The sequence below is a fragment of the Emys orbicularis genome, chromosome 1 (genome assembly GCF_028017835.1).
Source record: "Emys orbicularis isolate rEmyOrb1 chromosome 1, rEmyOrb1.hap1, whole genome shotgun sequence".
NCBI classification, from domain to species: domain Eukaryota; kingdom Metazoa; phylum Chordata; order Testudines; family Emydidae; genus Emys; species Emys orbicularis.
Genome location: NC_088683.1, coordinates 171722259 through 171737859, shown reverse-complemented (window position 1 = coordinate 171737859; position 15601 = coordinate 171722259). Strand labels below are relative to the sequence as shown.

Genomic DNA, 15601 nt, shown 5'->3' with positions numbered 1-15601 from the left:
GGTATCCTTTCCTGCTTTGTCTTCTGGGGACACCTATACGGGGCGGGGGGAGCTAAACTGGACTTAATTCCTTGTTCACTGCAGACCAGGTAATGGTCCTCTACCCATTCACACTCAGAAATACCTGGTTGTAGAAAGTCTGCTTGAAATTAATTGAGAGTGTGGATGGCAATTGTTCTTTGCTTATTTACCAGGTCAATGTAAACCACTCATTTCATCCGCCTGGTTTGTCAGCCCATGCTCTGACTCTTTATGATACTGCTTTCTATTGACTTGCCACTGACGTCAAAGGAATGTTGGTGTATATTTTTGGTGCTTTGGCAGCACAGTTTACAAAGACATTATAATGATATGAGCAATATTACAGAACATAATAAGTTTTTTCTCTAAGATGAAGACTCCTTGGAATAAAATATCCTAAAGCACACCTTATTCCAGTCAACTTCAAATGCATGAGTCAAGAGCAGATGAGACAGAAGTCCTACCTAACTTTTGGAGCTGACCATCTTTATCGAATGTCCCAAACCTCCCCAATTCTAGCATGAACTGCATGCCCGATCTTGCAAGGTGTTGAGTGCCACCAGTGCCCACTGATATCAACACCTTTGCAGATTCTAGTTCATGATTCTCTCTTCGGTTACACTTGTTCTTTACCCTACTAAATGTCTCTAGTGATCAAATCACCTGAAAGTAAATTGATTACCATAGGGGCCAAGAAGGTATGTTACTTCCCATGCACAGTGCTTCACAAATTGGCTGATGTGTTGATTTTGCTTTCCTAGGAAGCACTGGGTTTTAACTGCTGCCAGAGGAAGATACTGAACTTGATGGACCAGTGTTCTAATCAAATCTGGAAATTCTCATGTATCTATGTACTGCACATTAGGAAGCAGTTAGCCTGACAAACTCCCCTGTAGCCTCTCTGGCAGTTACCTGATACATAGTTTTAGATTTAGACTATTTCTTCCATGCCTGACCCCTTCCACTGAACTCTGTTCCTATTTAATTTTGTGTGACTGTTTCTCTTTTCCACTTCCGCACCATAGTATAACAGCTTTGAGCAACTTTGCATCAATTACACAAACGAAAAACTGCAACAGTTTTTCAATCACCACATGTTTGTCTTGGAGCAAGAAGAATACAAAAAGGAAGGCATTGAATGGGTATTCATTGATTTTGGCTTGGACTTGCAGGCCTGCATTGACCTAATTGAAAAGGTACGTACAGAAGCACAAAGGCATGTATGTTCAGACCTGTTTTCATGCATAATGCTCATCTTGGAGACTTCTTTTATTTCCAATGTAGCTATGTGGTCTTATCTTCTTTTGCCCTCATCTTCCTTTTCCCTCACTCCCCCCCTTTAGTTTGTCCCGCTTTTGGCTGCCTCAAACTAAATTGTAAGCTGTTCAAGGCAGGGGCTGTGTTTCATCTGTGTGTAGAGCACCTCACACAATGAGATCCTGATTGTGGTCATTAGGCATTATTACAATAGGAATAATACAATAAATATTAATATACAAAACCCTCTCTGCTCTGTGGGCCAAAGCAGGGTTGCATAGTTTCTTCTTAATTTCAGTCCATTCTTTCCCCAACTCTGGCCGTGCCTCTCCTCTTCCTCCTTTCATGAATATCAGCTGGGCCTGGTCAGTTCATGAGCCCTAGCAGCATCTCTCCTTCTGCCACATAACCTCTGCAGACCTGACAGGAAAAATGAAGGTTTGAGTACTGTTGTGTCAGTACTCAGAGCAGGCAGTGTGGGAGGCTGATAGTCAAGTGCCAATATGGCTGAGCACTCTTGTCATGGTGGGGTTTTTGTGATCCTAGTCACTGCCAAATAAAATGTCTCCAGCCCTGACAAAATAGCTGTCCTTGCTTGGAAAAAAATATGGAGCATATTGGGAGCCTGATCGCTCCCACTGAAGATGGTATCATCCCTCCATTGGCATCAATAGTCTTTCCATTGGCTTCAATGGGGGTTGGATCAGGTCCAGAATGACCAACTCTAAAATGTCAGTCAAATGGCTTGGAAGTTAATAAAGCGAAATCTGAAAGTCCATATGAAATGCTATCAGAAGTCAGTGTAAAACCTCCCAAGGCAGAAGTTTCATAGTGAGCTGTCAAAAGTCTGCTTGCTGATTTAACAGAATAAACATGAGTCCCCCAGTCAGTATGACAAGGAATCCTGTGCACATGGAATTCATCCAGTCAAGCCTAGCTGTGACACAGCTACTAAAATCTGCTTAATCATAAAAACTGAATCCTAAAGATTTTCTTATTAAAATCTCTTTGGATCAATAGCCATTGGGCATCCTGTCTATCCTGGAAGAGGAGTGCATGTTCCCAAAGGCTACGGATATGACATTCAAAGCCAAACTTTATGACAACCATCTTGGCAAGTCACCCAACCTTCAGAAACCTCGGATTGACAAGAAAAAGAAATGTGAAGCTCACTTTGAACTTCTTCATTATGCTGGTGCGGTAAGTTTCTAGTATCATCAGAGATCGACATTGTACTAGAATTCCTCCAAATGGATTCATCCCATAGCCACTAAAAAAAAAAAGTTATACTTAAAATTTAAAAAAAAAAAAACAGGGCCAGTCAGAAATAAGGATAACATCAACCCCTGTGCCCTAGGTATTACAGCACATTGAAATATAGGGATCCAGGTGCATCAAAACGTGGATATAACAGGCCAAGTTAAGGAGGACGCGTGGTGGTTTAGTGAAGATTTGCCAAGGTGTTTCTAGTCTTGTCTGTGAAATCACCCTAAGTTACCCACCTTCAGAAAAGTGACCATATAAAAATGCTACCATCTTACTTGACATATTGATTCCCTGTACGAATTCAGTCATATGTGGCTATGTTGGCAACCAAACCAAGGTTTTACTGCTTTTCACTCCTGTTTAGTGCTGCAGAGCCAACACTGTTCTCCCCCTTGCACAATCAACCGGATTATTAACTAAGGTCTAACTGCAGAATCTGTCGCGGATGAGTGGGAAAGGTGATATGTGAATCAGAATGAACCTAGTTTCTCATTCTGAGTTGAGTGTTCAGAACTGGCAAAAGAAAAAACATCTTTTACTCAAATGGAGCACATCTGATATGGAGTCATTGAGAAAATGTAGACACCCTATGAGGCCACTTTTAGACTCACTATTCTGAGTGCCATTGAACTTTAACCTACTTTTATATTATCATCAAATATATTTAATATCCTCTTTTTATATAGCACTTTACAAAGGAAGTCAATATCATTATCCCAATTTCACAGGTGGGGAAACTGAAGCATGGGTGGCTTGGGTTGCTTAAGGCAGAGCCAGGAATTGTATCTTTTTAAGAGACTTCAGTTAAGAGGTTTACATCAGAAAATCCAATAGAGAGCTCTGGAATAGTCAAGGGCCTATTGTTGTAATATAGAACCGTAACTTGTCTGTTCTATTAGCAGTTCTCAAGATATGGTTCAAGATATGCCCACCCGGGGCATATGGGGTTCTTTCTAGTGGCCTGCAGGGCCACAGAACACATTGAGACACTGGAAAGATGAGGGAATTGCAAGATTGGGAAGGGATATAGAGGATTCAGATGGGGAATTGTTGGGAGTGGGAGCCAGGGATCGGGAAGCAGAGAATTAGAGACTAAACAGCAGGTATGGCTCATGAGAGTGATTCCCTATGAAGTGTTTTACAGGATAAAGCTTGTGCCATTAATTTCAAACCAAGCTGTAAAAAACTGTAGCTGCTTCTGAGGAAGAAAGTGTGAGACATAGACTACTGGGGAAAGTGTTTGACATGGTTTATTTTTCTTACATTTTGGACCACATGGTTCTTTCTTAGGTGCCCTATAACATCATTGGCTGGCTTGAAAAAAACAAAGACCCACTTAATGAAACTGTGGTGGGCATTTTTCAAAAATCTGCCAACAAACTGCTGGGAAGCCTGTTTGAAAACTATGTCAGTGCTGACTGTGGTAAGTAGAATAATCTTACAAGGATTTTCCTTCACTTCCCGGGCACATGCTTGGAAAGGAATTTAAAAAACAAAAGAATACTATAGGCATCCATCGACTGACATTAAATCAGGGATTTTCTCATTAATTAAATGGGCATGGCATCTATACTAGTGTGCCACAATATTTTAAAAGGAGCCGTATCACAGTTTGTCTGTGTGCCTGCCATTTGTATGTATATTCCTTTGAGCAATTTGGCACACTATTTTGTGTGCACAAATGCTGGAATCTCTGCATGCATAGCCTGTAAGTATATTGGCACTAAGTGTGAGTATGCCAATGGGGATTGAACTATGCAAAGTCTCACTTGTGTGTGCAAGTGATGCACACAAAAATGTATAAATGATTGTTTATTAACAAAAACAGGTCATGTCTCCAAATTGTGGCCCTCTCTCTAGCTGAATTACAAAGCTTCCAAAAAAAACAGGAGTACTTGTGGCACCTTAGAGACTAACGAATTTATTTGAGCATAAACAGTGTCTAAACTAAAGCGACACTTAAAATTTAGGAGAGTGCACTTGCTGTGATAAGAAAAGTTCATATGATCAAAATGTTATTGGATTAGTGATGGACAAACTGAATGATACCTGTCTAGTGCTTCTCCAAACCTCTAAAGTCTGCAAAATTAGGTAGGAAAAACTTGCAAGAATAGGTTTTCATGAGGCTTCTAGTAGTTCTGAAATACAGTCTCTCTCTTTTACTGAGCTATTTTATTTGAGGTAAGGCAAGTCACAAGCTTCCATAAAATTGATGTTAAGGGATTAGGACTGGCACTCATTACAGAGATGTAGCTGTTATGTCCTAAAGTCACAATCACTTACAGCCTATTTATTACAAACCTCATTTATGTAGATGTAGTTGTCATAAATCATAAGATCCCTTATGAAAGACGTAAAAACTGCAGACTTCATAATGTGGATTAGAGACAGAGCAGAATAAAAATAACAAAAAGCCTGCCTCTAGCAAACTGTTGCAGGTAGCTAAGTGCCTATCTGCCACAGAGCATCAGTCCCAGGAGTGCTACCTTGTCTTGCACACCATGCCAGTCAAAAGGAATAGCCATTCTTGGCACTGTCACTGTCAAGAGAGATGTACTTTGAGAATAACATCAAACACATGGTACTTTTCACTTTCCTTGACATGGACTGCTGTTCTCAGGTGACAAATGCCAGGCCCTATACACTCTACAGTTCACATGCTATGTAACCAGGTTAGTCATTTTCTTTAGTTTGACGTTTTTCTGGATATGTTTGATTGTATGAAATAAAAATAAATGAATCCCAAACTACTTAATATTTTTTTCAGAAATTCATTTTTATGCCCTTATTATGAGGCATGTTTCCAGAAATGAATAGTTAACACTATATACGACTGTAGAGAAACTATAATGCAGTAAATTTGCGAAGGTTTCTGATGAAAACCACAGAGAGGAAGAGAGTGCTTTAGCATGTGTCACCAAAAGCCTTAAACAAAACGATAGCCTTTCTAATATTTAAAGTGTGGGAATACTGGATTTCTTTTGTACAACACTTGAAGACCAAAGGGACTCACATGACTTTAATTTTACCTTGATTCCAAATATTAATTGCATTGTACTTCTGGAAATGTTTTTACTGACTTTATCTCTTACTTGAATACTACATTTGATTTAGCTGTTCTTTATGTATTTCATTTATTTTAATTTTTTTAGTTGATCACAGTGCAGAAAAGAAACGCAAGAAAGGAGCTTCCTTCCAAACAGTGTCATCGCTACACAAAGTAATTTTTATTTTTTTATTTAAATGGCTCATAATTTTTCTGTGTATTTTTTTAAATGGGTCATAATTTTTCAACTATGATGCTACATTCTAATCAAAAATAAGAACCGCACGTGCTTTAGTAGACCAAATCAAACTGAAATTGAAAGTTTGAATTTGGGTCTGGGTTTAGGTGTTGATCAGGGCTAAGTGACTAATTCATAACAAATTATTTATTTGTTTAATTTCTCTTCTTCTGTTCTTTCAATGTTCATTGAACAAATTTAGTTTTTTTAATTGTTTTGAACAGATTATTCACAATTTTTGAACTTTTTTTATTTTTGTTTACTCTATGGTTATTGTTTCATACTCATTTGAAAATGGAGATGGTCGCATGATATTGTTTCTATTCCCTGATTGGATGAGTGTACTGCTTATAATCAGGCTCCATGGTTAGAATGTTCATGGAAATCTGATGTAAAATTTGCTTTACATGAGTATTGGAGCTTAAAACTCATATTCTGCAAGCATCCATGCTACTAAAACTGAAATACGTTTGTATTATTTGTGGAAGGTGGACAGAAAGACCATATCTTCACTGGCAAAAATAGGACCTGTTGTTCACCACTGGAGCAACTCCACCAGGGATAACAATGGAGAAAGCTGTAATGTAGGCAAGCTTCGAGTGGTTTTTACCCGTCATGTCATCTAATTTTGCTTAGAGCTACTTCCAGTAGAGCTAAATCAGTGGTGAATTGAGTCCTATTTTTGCCAGTGTAGACAAAGGTGAAAAAAGTGTGAAGATAGCTGAAGCAAATTTCCACAGACTACAGCTTGATAATTGATAAGAAGGCACAAAGGGCAGCAAGGTGTCCAATTTCATTGACTTTTTCTTGGAGTTAAGAACATAAGGACTGCCATATTGGGTCAGACCAATGTTCCATCTACCCTAGTATTCTGTCTTCTGACAGTGGCCAGTGCCAGAGCTTCTGGGGAATGTACAGAACAGGGCAGTTGGAGTGATCCCCTCCATCTTCCCCTCCTGGCTTCTGGCAATCGGAGGTTTTGGGTTACCCCAGGCATGGGATTACATCCCTGACTATATTGGCTAATAGCCATTAATGAGCCTCTCCTCCATTAATTTATCCAGTTCTTTTTTTTAACCCAGTTATGCTTTGGCCATCACAAAATCCCATGGCAATGAGTTCCACAGGTTAATTGTATGTTGTGTGAAAAAGTACTTCACCTTGTTTGTATTAAACCTGCTGCCGATCAATTTCATTGGGTGACCCCTGTTTTTTGGGTTGTGGGAAAGGGTAAATAATACTTCTCTATGAACTTTTTCCATACCATTCATGATTTATAGACCTCTATCATATCCTCTATTAGTTGCCTCTTTTTAAGCTGAAAAGCCCTTTATCTTTTTAGTCTCTCCTCATATGGAAGCTGTTCCATACCCTTGATCATCTTTGTTGCTCTTCTCTGCACCTTTTCTAGTTCCACTATATTCCTTTTGGAAAAGGGCGTCCAGAACTAGACACGGTATTCAAGGTGTAAGTGCATTACAGATTTATATAGTGGCATTAATATATTTTCTGTCTTATGGTCTATCCCTCTCTGACTAGTTCCTAACAATTTGTTAGCCTTTTTGACTGCTGCTGCGCATTGAGCTGAAGTTTTCAGAGAACTATCCATGGTGACTCCAAGATCCCTTTCTTGAGTGGTAACAGCTAAATTAGAACTCATCATTATATATGTATAGTTGGGATTATTTTTTCCAATATGTGATACTTAGCACTTATCACTGTTGAATTTCATCTTCCATTTTGTTGCCCAGTCACCTAGTTTAGTGAGATCCCTCTAACTCTTCACAATCAACTTTGGACTTACTTACCTTGAATAATTTTGTATCATCTGCAAACTTTGCTGCTTCATTGTTCATTCCATTTTCCAGATCATTAATGAATATATTGGACAGCATAGATCCCAGTAGAGATCCTTGGGGGACACAGCTATTTATCTCTCTCCCTTGTGAAAACTAACCATTTATTCCTACCCTTTGTTTCCTGTCATTTGCCCAGATCCATGAGAGGATCTTCCCTCTTATCCCATGACTTTTTAGTTTCCTTAAGAGCTTTTAGTGAGGGACCTTGTCAAAGCCTTTCTGAAAATCTAAGTGCACAATATCAATTGGCTCAATCTTATCCACATGTTGCCCCCCTCAAAGAAGTCTAATAGATTAGTGAGGCATGATTTCCCTTAATAAAAGCTGTTAACTCTTCCCCCAACAAATCATGTTCATCTATGTGTCTGATAATTCTGTTCTTTACTGTATTTCTACCGATTTTGACTGGTACTGAAGTAGGGCTCACCGGCCTGTAATTGCCAGGATCGCCTCTGGAGCCCTTTTTAAAAATTGGTGTTACATTAGCTCTCCTCCAGTCATCTGGTACAGCAGCTGATTTAAATGATAGGTTACATACCACAGTTAGTAGTTCTGCAATTTCATATCTGAATTCCTTCAGAACGCTTGGGTAAATACCATCTGATCCTGGTGACTTATTACTGTTTAACTCTAAACTCTAAAACCTCTTCTATTGACACCTCAGTGTTGGACATTTTCTTAGATTTGTCACCCAAAAAGAATAGCTCTGATGTGGGTATCTCCCCCCACATCCTCTGCAGTGTAGACCAATGCAAAGAATTCACTTAGCTTCTCTGCAATGGCCTTGTCTTCCTTAAGTGTACCTTTAACACCTTTGTTGTCTAGTGGCCCCACTGCCTGTTTGGCAGGCTTCTTGTTTCTGATGTACTTAAAAGAATTCTTACTGGTAGTTTTTGCATCTTTAGCAACTTGCTTTTCTATTTCTTTCTTGTCCCGCCTTATTATACTTTTACAAGTACTCTGCCAATGTTTGTGCATCTTCTTACTATCCTTATTAGAATTTGACTTCCAAATTTTAAAGTAAGCCTTTTTGCCTCTAACAACCTCCTTTACTTTGCTGTTTAGCTATGATGGCATTCTTTTGGTCTTCTTACTGTCTTTTCGGATTTGGGATATACACTTAGTCTGAGCCTCTGTTATGGTGTTTTTAAATAGTCCTCATGCTCTTTGCAGGCATTTAACTAGCCCTTGTGACAACTCCTTTTAATTTCTATCTAACAAGCAACCTCATTCTTGTGTAATTCTCCTTTTTAAGGTTAAATGTTAGAGTAGGTGAGGGAGGGTTTGATTTTATCCCCACACAAGAATGTTAAATTTAATTACATTATGGTCACTATTACCAAGCAGTTCAGCTACAGTTACCTCTTGGATCAGATCCCATGCTGGACTTAAGACTAAATGAAGGACTGCCTCTTCCTTTGTGGGTTCCAGGACTAGCTGCTCCAAGAAGCAGTCCTTTAAAGTGACTAGAAATTTTATCTCTGCATCACATCTTGAGGTGACATTTACCCAGCCAATACGAAGATAGTTTAACTCACCCATTATTTCTGCTTTTGTAGCTTCTCTAGCCTCCCTACACATTTCACAATCACTGTCATCATCCTTGTCAGGTGGTTGGTAATATATTCCTACTGTTATACTCTGTTTAATCAAGCATGGAATTTCTATCCATAGAGTTTCTATAGTATTGTTTCATGTAAGATTTTTACCTGATTTGACTCCATGCTTCCTTTAACATCTAATGCCACTCCCCCACTAGCACTACCCACTCCTACTCTGTCATTCCTATGTATTTTATACTCTGGTATAACTGCGTCCCATTATCTTCATTCCACCAAGTTTCTGTGATGCCTTTTATACTAATATCCTCATTTAATGCCAAGCACTCTAGTTCACCCATCTTAGTATTCAGACTTCTAGCATTTGTATATAAGCACTTAAATAATAAATGGAGAAATCCTATCTCCTAGAACTGGAAGGGACCTTGAAAAGTCCTTGAGGCCAGCCTCCTGCCTTCACTAGCAGGACCAAGTACTGATTTTTGCCCCAGATTCCTAAGTGGCCCCCTCAAGGATTGAACTCACAACCCTGGGTTTAGCAGGCTAATGCTCAAACCACTGAGCTATTCCTCCCATCCAGTGTACATTTTGTCAATATTCAGTTGTTTGCCTTCATGTATTATATTTAATTGGGACACTATATCATTTGTCTGTTCATTTGACTATCTCCTACCTGTACTACATCAACTTCTTTGCTATCCTCTTTACTAGGATATAGAGTTCCCCCTTTAATAAATTCATCCCTAACGGACGTCTCTGCCCAAACCAGGTGCTCCTTCACCCCTGTTAGTCTTCCCCCAGCCTTTAGTTAAAAAATGCCCTACAACCTTTTTAACTTTGTGTGCCAGCAGTCTGTTTCCATTTTGGCCCATTCCTTCCTGTATAGTCCACTCCTTCTCCAAAAGGTTCCCCAATTCCTAGTACACTTAAATCTCTCCTCCCTACTCCATCGTCTCATCCATGCATGGAAACCCTGCAGTTCTGCCTGTCTTTCTGACCTGGCCCGGCCCATGGAACTGGAAACATTTCAGAGAATGCTACAATGGAGGTCCTGGACTTTAATTTTACACCTAGTGGACTAAATTTGGCCTCCAGGACCTCTCTCCTACCTTTCCCTACATCATTAGTACATACATGTACAACAACCACTGGCTCCTGCCCAACACTGCACATAAGTCTGTATGTTTTGTGAGATCTACTACCTTTGCACCTAGCAGGCAATTCACCATGTGGTTCTCCCACTCATCACAAACTCAGCTATCTATATTTCTAATAATCAAATCCCCCCTAATAACTGGGGTCCCTGCCTCCAGAGGGATATCCCCTGTGTGCGAGAGAATATCAGGACATCATCTAGAAGATGGGTCCCAACTATGGGATCATTCCCCTCTACTCCAGCTTGCTGGTTCCTGCCCCGAGACTTTCATCCTCCTTAGCAGCACAAGGGCTGTTGAACAGGAGGTGGGACCTCTCTATGTCCCTGAAAGTCTCCTCATGTACCTCTGTCTCCTTTAGCTCCTCCAGTTCAGCCACTCTGGTCTCCAGAGCCCATACTCTCTCTCTGAGGGCCATGGGTTGCTTGCACAGCACAACACATATGCCACCTTCCCATGAGGCAGGTAATCATATTTGTTTCACTTGGTGCAATAAACTGGGTAGCCCAAACCCTGCTGCTGGACTTCTGTCTGCAATTTTTTATTCTTGTGGCTTTTTAACGTAGCCTAAATTTAGGCTATGTTGGTGAGGTGTTATTGGCTTTTCTTTATTCTGTCAATTACTTTCCTTGGCAACTTGGTGACTTTCTAATTGTTATAGTCCCTCAGACTCATCCCCCTGCAGCCAAGCTCTCTTTAGGTGGGCACCTAAATGCCCATTGTGCCTTCAAGAATCTCCCCCAACACAGTCATTATGAAGACATGCATTGCACTGACATGCAGAGTATTCACTCTGGATAGTCTGTGCGGGGGTGTGTGTGTGCTAATATCCACCTGTAAATCTGCCTTATTTTCTGCTTATTAGACAATATATATTTTATAGCATTGCTGCTCACATATACACTTAGTACAATATTAGGTTTCTAATGATTTAGCTAATTTTATTTTTTATTATACCCTTTTTAGGAAAATTTAAATAAACTGATGACTAACCTGAGATCTACAGCTCCTCACTTTGTGCGCTGTATTATCCCCAATGAAACTAAAACTCCAGGTATGGAAAATCCAACAATCTGTTATTCTGTCTCCATTTTAATCCTGTTATTTTTATCCCAGAATCCATTTCTAAGTCATCAGCCCACACTTAAAAGCAATTTGATTGTTCTCCTCCTCCAATGCTAGCTGTCGTTTCGAGACATTACTCCCAACTCTTCTCACCTACTGAACAAAATGAAGGTTAAATCCTCTGGGATTATCTCATTTAATTAAGTTCTTGAATTTTTTTAAGGTGCAATGGATGCTTACCTTGTCCTCCACCAGCTTCGCTGTAATGGTGTCCTGGAAGGAATCCGTATTTGCCGTAAGGGATTTCCAAACAGAGTGATTTATGCTGACTTTAAACAAAGGTAACACAGAGACCAGCCCCAGACACAGGTCATGTTTCTTCTCATGATCCAATTCCAATCAGAATCGTTGTAGCCTTCTCCATAAAAATTAGCCAGAGTACTTTTTCCCCTCTTTGTTTTACTCAAATTAATTTTCAGTTCAAAATGCTTGGAATTGGAGGGCAGTATTCTACTCTCAGTTTAAATCTGAAGTAGTTCCACTGGCTTTGCTGAGGTTACTCCACATTTATTACAGTTTAATGACAGCAGAATCTGATCCAGCATCCTGGCCCCCTTTACTCATTCTTCACCTGTTGTTAACAGGTACCGTATTCTGAATCCAGCTGCCATTCCAGAAGATAAGTTTGTAGACAGCAGAAAAGCTTCTGAAAAACTGCTGGGTTCTTTAGATATTGACCAAACCCAGTATCGTTTTGGACACACAAAGGTAACAAGAAAAGAGCATGTGATTCCTTTTTGAAAGCAGAGATTTCAAAGCTGCAGGGTTCAGATCTAGATTTAAATGTTGCTGAAGTTAATGTTTTATATAGAGATATGACCATATCAAAGCCCACATTTGAAAACAGAGAATAAACAAAGGCACTGCTTAATAAAGTAGAAAAACCCAGCTGTAAGGTCCTGTCATAAATATTGATGTTTCCATCAAGAAGTAGTCTATATCTTGATGCAACCATTTTAAATGTGCTTTCTAATGGCAGTATATATTCAATGTAAGATAAATGGGGTAGTGCAGTTGGCCTGTGGTGGCATTATGGGAACACTTGTTATCCAGGAATTAGATAGACTGACACGAAAATCTTTTCACATGTAAATCACCACACAGCTGTCAGTGGTTATGGTTACTAGAACCTGAGTGAGATTAAAACAAGAGACTTAGCAGCAAAAGTAATTCTAATGTTAAGATAACAATACAAAAAATAAAACAGAGGAGTTCTGCTTTATAAGCCAAGACAGGCAGCTCAAGCACTGCATATTGTTTTCTACAGGAATAATGCTATCAACAACAGGTGTAGCTGAACCAATGCTGCTAACACTTTAACTGCAGTTTAGACAGGACCAAACCATGATCAGCACCATTTCAGCTGTCTCATTTACACAGAGCAAATCTTGACTACAGTTTGTGAAATGGTGCTAAACACAACTCTGTCCTGTCTAGACTTGCAGTGAAATTGATACTAACACCAGTTCAGATGCACCCATTTTCAGCAACGGGTGGTTGATTTTCTAGCTTGAAAAGGCTCATGGGATTAACAATGATACCACAACAGATTTGTTCCTATTTTATGTGCCCAAGTAAAAAGGTTAAAAACACTCCAAGGGTCTAACACCGATTAGTAGCATGGTTATTACATGAGTTTGGCACATTTGAAATAGGCGAGATCAACCTATGATGCGTACTGTGGTTGGGTCACTATAACGTTATAATGCAATCCCCTGACACAGACTTTTATTTTACCTAACCATCACTCTGCTTCTGTTACCAGTCTTCCCTTGACCACTGCTGTTACAATAAAAATTGATTTATATTGCTCCATGTTTCGTGAAGATGGGATTATTCTGAGCTTGTTCCTAAATGACATCTGCCTATATTTTAGGTATTCTTTAAGGCTGGTCTCCTGGGCCATCTGGAAGAAATGAGGGATCATAGACTATCCAAGATCCTAACAATGATCCAAGCAAGAGCACGAGGCAAACTGATGCGTATTGAGTTTCAAAAAATAGTGGAGCGAAGGTACAGGCAATCTTGGGTTATTTCCTTCAGTCTGGGGGATGAAACCACTCCTGTCTCACTTGATGACTAAATAGGGCCCTTATAGTAGCATTTAAGTCTCTAGCTGGACATAAATGAAGGATTACATAGAGTAATTTTAATATAGATGTACAACAACAGTAGTTCCATATTGATCACCCACATTTTCAACTAAAATCAGTCAGTTGTAAATGCTCAGTGTCTCTGGCAGTTCAGCCATAAGCAAATGTCTTGCCTGTGTCAGCACAAGTTCCTAATGCTGTTCAGAGTACAAAAGTACAACTGAGCTGAGGACAGGCTCAAAGAATGTATATATCTCCCTCAACTCAGGCTGGGTTTACTTTGGTTTTTTTTATTTTTATAAATCAGAGATGCCCTTCTCGTGATCCAGTGGAACATTCGAGCTTTCATGGCTGTGAAGAACTGGCCCTGGATGAAGCTTTTCTTCAAGATCAAGCCCCTTCTGAAGTCCGCAGAAACTGAAAAGGAAATGGCCAATATGAAGGAGGAATTCTTGAGGCTGAAGGAGGCCTTGGAAAAATCTGAAGCCAGGAGGAAGGAATTGGAAGAAAAGCAAGTTTCTCTGGTTCAGGAGAAGAATGACTTGCTCCTTCAGCTGCAGGCAGTGAGTGGGCAATGCTATTTTTGGTTCACGTTTTATTTAATGTTCTTTCAGACATGACATCTTGCAGACCAAGCAGTCAAAGGGGACTTAGCTTTAGGTATTTACACAAGCAGTTTTAAATTATGCAGCTGCTCTGGCTAGGAAATTAGGTTTAATTTACAATGGATATAAATTCTCATGTTTGAGAGCGCAAGCTCATGGTTTGCCAATGCAAAAATTCTGGTGTTCAAGGAAATATTAATGTCCAAATTAATATTGTGAATTATATTTCATCAAATTGCATGCATGAGTGGGCATGCCCAACGTTAAAGGCTCCATCCTGCTTCCACTGAATTTATCAGGAGTTTTGTCTTTGACATCAAATGAGAAGGAGTAGACCCAGAGTTAGCATTCAAAAAACCCATATTAACCTTACTTCCAGAGCTGTTCTGATACACTCTTATGATCTGCTGTACTAACATGTATTGGTCTGTGCTCCATGAGAACTAACTGAGAGGGGAATAAATGCAAAAGAATTAAGTTGGTAACTCCCAGCCATTGTTGTCATCTTCTCTGTGTTATGCCAGGAGCAAGACACACTGGCAGATGCAGAAGAACGATGCGACATGCTGATTAAATCCAAGATCCAGATGGAGGCAAAAGTCAAAGAACTGACAGAGCGGGTGGAGGATGAAGAGGAGATGAACTCTGAGTTGACCTCCAAGAAGAGAAAACTGGAAGATGAGTGCTCTGAATTGAAGAAAGACATTGATGACCTTGAAATAACATTGGCAAAAGTAGAGAAAGAAAAACATGCTACTGAAAATAAGGTACCATTAGAACTTGGCCACACATGTCCACAGAGGATTTATACATAGGGTGGGCTACTTTATGGAGGAGATATTGGAGTTCTGCTAATTGAAAGGCATATCTAGTAAAGGCCACCCTGCAAGATCAGATTATATACACAGTTGAGGTTGAGCCTGGATCTCCAGTTTCCCAAGTGAGTTCTGCTGCTACTAAACCAAAGAATAATGTCTGGTTTTACCCTAGTAAATAACCAGGTTGTAACTAACCCAGAGTTCTTTAAACTCTTCCTCTTGCACAGTCAAAACTTCTCCTCTCTTTTTTCCCCAGAGAGAACAAAAAACTAGAACCTGCCCCAGTTACAGTGACGCTGAAAAAAAATTGGTGGAGTTGGAAAGCAGATGTCCCCATAACAAAGCCACTGCAAGAATTGGCACTAATTGGCAGTTTCAGCTGAGAAGCCAAAATTAAAATGAACTCCCCCTTCACTGTATCATCCTAATAGCCAGGTTAACTGCTTTTACAAAATATCCATCTCCAACTGATTTAGTATAAACTTCTCTCTAATTCTCCAATATGAGTACGGTCAAGGCAGTTCCCTCAGGCCAGGTTACAATAATCCTCTGCTGAAATT

At 39.7% G+C, this 15601-nt stretch overlaps 1 protein-coding gene across 2 annotated transcripts in view; it reads left to right on the top strand.

Moving 5' to 3' along the window:
• Positions 1 to 15601, top strand: part of MYH15 (myosin heavy chain 15) — a 66197-nt gene that overhangs the window by 23963 nt on the left and 26633 nt on the right. For both annotated transcript variants that reach the window (XM_065401558.1, XM_065401565.1), the window contains exons 15-24: positions 1047 to 1217; positions 2299 to 2478; positions 3835 to 3967; positions 5697 to 5764; positions 11367 to 11454; positions 11689 to 11806; positions 12110 to 12233; positions 13402 to 13538; positions 13926 to 14181; positions 14748 to 14990. In XM_065401558.1, the coding sequence (XP_065257630.1) occupies positions 1047 to 1217; positions 2299 to 2478; positions 3835 to 3967; positions 5697 to 5764; positions 11367 to 11454; positions 11689 to 11806; positions 12110 to 12233; positions 13402 to 13538; positions 13926 to 14181; positions 14748 to 14990 (1518 nt within the window). The remainder of the gene's footprint in view (positions 1 to 1046; positions 1218 to 2298; positions 2479 to 3834; positions 3968 to 5696; positions 5765 to 11366; positions 11455 to 11688; positions 11807 to 12109; positions 12234 to 13401; positions 13539 to 13925; positions 14182 to 14747; positions 14991 to 15601) is intronic.